Consider the following 5,393-nt stretch of genomic DNA (forward strand, 5'->3'; position numbering starts at 1 on the left):
AAGAGACATCTAACCATGCTGTAAAATTGAGAAGAAGCTTTTAAATGTTTCTCGTCTTTGAAGGCAATAAACTAAAAATTTTGAGTTCTACCTTTTAAAGTTGATGGCTCAATTTCTTCAACCATATCCCTAATTCAAGAGAAACATGCATATTATCAAACCAATTACACCACCAGCCAATATTTGAATTACTACGAAAACAGTCATTATGTAATGCGTGTTATCATACTCGCACACGAACCTTCCCCCCGAGGTTGGAGCTTGAAGCGGAGATATTGACCATGATCACGCTTCGAGGTGCAGAGTGTCATCTGGAAATTTTGTAGTTAGTAACCCGTTAACTCGCCCGATACATGGGGCTGTCCATTGCAGTGTCCCAAAACTATTGTGCATCAAACAAAGTGCGGTAAAGACGAGATTCGGGCAGCCTCATATCGATCAGGCCTCCTCCGAGTCCATCTTAGCTCTCATCCTGTACTGGCGGGCTGTCTTTTGTGAGCTGTTTCTTCTAGTTTCTAGTTTCTCAGGCTCGTCTTCCTCCATAGAGCAAACATCATCAGTTTGAGCGTCCACGGATGCGATGCCGATGGGCATGCCTTTCTGGTGCAGCTCCTTGCCAACTCCATTCTGATGATTTTGCTCCCCTGGGGTAGGATTTTCAAGCATTACTGTATCACCTGCTTTCTTCTTTGGGATGAAGGTGATAGATTTTGGTGGACCAGTTGAAGTATCATCCAGATGCAACGGTTCTATTGTCTTTGATCCTCTCACCAGCTGAAGGAAATCCATATAGGCGTTCTTGTTGGACTCTTCATCCACCTCATTGGATGAATCGAAAGTATAATGCGTGTATCTCGATGGATTTCGTAAGTAGTCCGGAGCTTGAGGGCGAAAGCCTTGAGAGTGGAAGGTTGCTTCATTGGTAACTTCAGCAGCTCCAATGGAAGAGTTTGCTTCCATAGAGATATCTTCTGATCCTTGAGACTCTCGAGAAATTTCACATTCAGGGTCGAATCGGACACGCTTGTGCGATTTGGCATCAAGATGATTATCTTTCCTCTTCAGAATAGATTTTGGGTTCTGGGAAGCATTGCATTCAGAAACAGCAATGGCTACTGCACCGTTCTCGGAGACGTGCAAAGAATCCATTGTTTTAGAAGCTTCTGCATCTTCCTTGAGCCGAACTTTTGCAGCCAAATGATTAGCCCGTGGATCTCTGGTGAAATTTTGTATCGAAGTAGGAAGTTCAGTACACGAATCTATTTCAACACCACAGTCAGTTATGTCCTTCATATACAACCGATCTCCAACTTTCTCCTTGCCAACAGCAACTTTATCGTACTCATCTTCCTCTTCCTGCATAAAATTTTCAGTTACTCATCAATTCAAATCGTAGATCTCAGGAGGCAAGCTACTAGACAAATGGAGTCCAGAAAACCTAAATGATACTCCATATTCCACAATGTACCAGCAAAATACTACATAATCTCACGTTCAACAAGCTTCCCAACACGACATATAATTAGATTTTAAAAAATCCTGTCGAACAGTATTTGCTCGATTCAAACACTATGACGAAGGCATAAAATCCAAATATCGAATTGTCATTTAGTTTATATGTAGTATCCTCGAGTATGCACTTGAAAGCAGATTTCTCGATAGTTAAACTTTCCTTACCCATAAACCAGCAAGAATTAAGAATATACTAATCAGAATGGTTCTAAACGACATTGACAAAGAGCCAGAGAGAGCTAGCGGCGTACCTCGAAATCAAGGGTGCAGTCCCGTCCAATCAAGGACTTTATTTCCCATTCTTCATCTCCATAATCGTCAGGCTTAGGAAAATTACTCGACGATCCATTCGACTCTGGATTTTCGTCCAAATCACCGACGTCATCCTCAAAATCATCTCGGAATCGAAATGAATTCCTTCCGCTCACTTTCCTTTCGCCGGCGAGGAACGAGGTCGGCTCGAGCTCCGGTTCTGGTTGGTCTACCTTCCCCTTGATCCACTCCCTCCTCTCGACCTCATCGTCCGTAAGGCACCACAGAGAACTCAGAGGTGAGTTGAAAGCTGCCGTAGAATAAGAAGACGACGATGAAGAAGAAGAAGATAGAGAGCCAAAAATTCTGTCCACACGAACTTTGAAATTGTCCTCCATGCTCGGCAATGGCGATCAACGGCGGATTTAGGGCTGTTCTGATTTCGAAGAAATGGAAATGAAAATGAAATTCATAAACTGATTTCCACCTCCAGTCGGATCTTTAACGGACGGGTCAAGTTGGACCTCACCGACTCGAAAGCCCATTGGGTGTAAAATGGGCCTGGGTCGTGTTGGGCTTGGGCCGATGAGAAAAAACAAAGACCATTTTTTCTTATCATTTACTAATATTATTAAATCGTATTAAATAAATTTGTAATTTTCTCTCTTTTTCTTTTCTTTTCTTTAAAAGTTTAATAGGTAATACAACTCATAATAAAGTTGGAATCAAATTAAAAATAGAATTAGTTTAAATAAAATAAGCTTAATGGTAATAGAAAAATAGTATACGTTTAGAACCTTCTTTTTCTTTTTGTTAACGGTTAAGGGTATTAACGTCAAAGTTCGCATCTGTTTTTTTTTTTTCTGAATATGATTAGAAATGTTCATTTACCCACAAAGCCGAGATTCTTGGAGACCCTCCTTGAATGAGATAGAAAATCACTGTTAAACGGGAAAGGGAACCCTATTAGATAAATTGAGCAAAAGACGGAGACTGTGTTCCTCATCCTTGTCCCGTCCTTGCTCTTTTACATATTGTTCATGGCTTTCTACAAACGAGCCATCATTTTATTTCAATCAATTATTCTGTATTTTGGCTAATAAATCTAAATTCGGTAAAATCTAGGCCAAAATATTTGGCTTTGGTACTATGTTCAAACTCTTCTTTTACGTGAAATATTACGTTGTAATACTAAAATTTAATTTTTTAGAAACTAGGTCGGTAGAACATTATATTATAATTTTATTTGTTAATATTGTATTAAAATTTTGTTTACATATTTTTAATAAAAATGATTCGTAATCATAGAAAAACATGAGAAAATATTTTTCGAGAACTCGAACTCTGTACTGTGATGTCCCATATTAGTTGGGGAGGAAAACAAAACACCCTTTATAAGGGTATGGAAACCTTCCCCTAGACGCGTTTTAAATTCTTGAGGGAAAGCTCAAAGAGGGCAATATCTGCTAGTAGTGGATCTGAGCCGTTACAAATGATATCAGAGCCAGACACCGGAATATGTGCTAGCGAGGAGGCTGTTCCCCAAAGGGGGTAGACACGAGACGTTGTGCCAGTAAGGACGCTGACCCCAAAAAGGGGTAGACACGAGACGGTCACAAATGGTATCAGAGCCAGAGCTTAAACTATGTGCTAGCGAGGAGGCTGTTCTCCAAAGAGGGTACACACTGTTAGATTGAATGGCACAATGAACCATAAAATCTATGATTTGGTAACAAACCATAAAATCATAGATTTGGTAACAAACCCTTCAAATCATAACAACTAGTAAATCTTAGACTATTTTAGTATATACAGTTATGATCTGGTTTAACACCCCCTCAATCTCTGGAGGATGTACTACTAAGTTCAGATTGCGCTTAAAATAGCTAAAAGAAGGAGCTGGCAGTGGCTTTGTCATGATATCGGCGAGCTGATCCTTGGAAGATATGAGTCGAACATCAAGCTGACGAGTCGATACTCGTTCACGAACGAAGTGATAATCAACCTCAACATGCTTCGTCCGTCGATGAAAGATTGGATTGGCGGATAGGTAGGTGGCACCAATGTTGTCACACCATAGGCTAGGCGCTCGCGCTTGCGAGATCCCGAGCTCACGCAAGAGAACTTGGATCCAAATTAATTCGGCAGTGGCATTAGCAACCGCCTTATATTCGGCTTCCGTACTAGAACGAGAAACTGTCGATTGTTTCCTCGAACTCCAAGAGATAAGATTGGCACCAAAGAAGATCACATAGCCTCCAGTGCTTCGATGATCATCAGGATTCCCAGCCCAATCAGCATCTGAAAAGGCACTCAACAAATCAGTGCTGGACTTTGTAAGACAAACCCATATCAATAGTGTCATGTAGATAACGGAGAATTCGTTTGACTGCCGCCCAATGTATAGAAGTCGGAGAGGACATGAACTGACACACTCTGTTGACACAGAAGGATATATCAGGACGTGTCAGAGACAAATATTGGAGAGCACCAACGACACTTCGATAGCGAGTAGTATCCTCAGGTGAGAGCTTTTCACCACCATTCAATAACAACTTCTCACTGGGAAGCATAGGTGTGGGCACACCTTTGGAGGTGAGCATATTGGTTCTGGCTAATAAATCTCGAATGTATTTATGTTGTGTCAGAATAAGTCCACTAGAAGTATGGCGGACCTCAATCCTAAGAAAATAACTCAAAATACCAAGATCCTTGACGGCAAAATCATCCTGAAGCTGTGTAAGAAGTTTCTCAGTAGCCGTAGAAGATGAGCTGATGATAATAATATCATCAACGTAGATGAGGATATACATCTGAATGCCCGTTTTGTTAAAAATAAAAAGAGAGACATCATCAGCCTTTGAAGGTGTAAAATCCAGCTGTAATAGTTTGGAGCTAAGGCGAGAAAACTAGGCACGCGGAGCTTGTTTAAGGCCATAAAGTGACTTATCCAGCTTGCAGAGATAACCAGAGTGTTGAGAATCCACAAATTCAGGGGCTGCTTCATATAAACATCTTCATTAAGAAGGCCATGAAGAAAAGCATTTTGAATATCAATCTGCCAAATAGCCCGACCACGAGAAATAGCAAGAGATAATAAGAGCCGAATGGTAGTGGGCTTAACAACTGGACTAAAGGTATCATCATAATCAACGCCATACTGCTGTTTAAAACCTTTAGCAACCAGGCGTGCTTTGTAGCGATCAATAGAGCCATCTGGCTTTTGTTTGAGTTTGAAAACCCATTTGCAATCAATAACGTTAAGACCAGCACGAAGGACGCTGACCCCAAAAAGGGGTAGACACGAGACGGTCACAAATGGTATCAGAGCCAGAGCTTAGACTATGTGCTAGCGAGGAGGCTGTTCTCCAAAGAGGGTACACACGACACGGTGTGCTAAGGATGCTGGCCCCAAAAAAAGTAGATTTGGCAGGGGACCTACGTCGATAGTAAAAAGGAAAGAATGCTAGTAAGGACGCTAGACCCGAGAAGAGTTGGAAGGGTTAGATTGTGATGTCCGTTGGGGGAGGAAGGTTAAAAATGAAAAATTGATGGAATATGGATATTTATAAGTAAAATTAATTGAAATTGAAGGAAATAACGAAGGGAATAAAAGGGGGAATTGAATT

The 5,393-nt window shown here is 41.0% G+C and overlaps 1 protein-coding gene across 1 annotated transcript; it reads right to left on the reverse strand.

Annotated features, from left to right (window-relative positions):
- LOC111435316 lies at window positions 1–2,226 on the reverse strand. Its single transcript, XM_023072768.1, has 2 exons — window positions 1,764–2,226; window positions 1–1,356 (listed from the first exon to the last, which is right to left on the reverse strand). Exons 1-2 carry the CDS (start codon window positions 2,160–2,162, stop codon window positions 439–441), a joined length of 1,317 nt encoding a protein of 438 aa, XP_022928536.1. The 5' UTR covers window positions 2,163–2,226; the 3' UTR covers window positions 1–438.
- Window positions 2,227–5,393: the final 3,167 nt, after the last annotated feature.

Source organism: Cucurbita moschata, unplaced genomic scaffold (genome assembly GCF_002738365.1).
Source record: "Cucurbita moschata cultivar Rifu unplaced genomic scaffold, Cmos_1.0 Cmo_Scf00048, whole genome shotgun sequence".
In the NCBI taxonomy this organism is placed as follows: domain Eukaryota; kingdom Viridiplantae; phylum Streptophyta; class Magnoliopsida; order Cucurbitales; family Cucurbitaceae; genus Cucurbita; species Cucurbita moschata.

Excerpts from the sequence above, each read along its gene's own strand:
- LOC111435316 (XM_023072768.1), bottom strand. The coding sequence starts at position 2,162 with ATGGAGGACAATTTCAAAGTTCGTGTGGACAGAATTTTTGGCTCTCTA. Across the intron at positions 1,357-1,763 it reads ACTGCACCCTTGATTTCGAG|GAAGAGGAAGATGAGTACGA; the intron begins GTACGCCGCTAG and ends AATTTTATGCAG.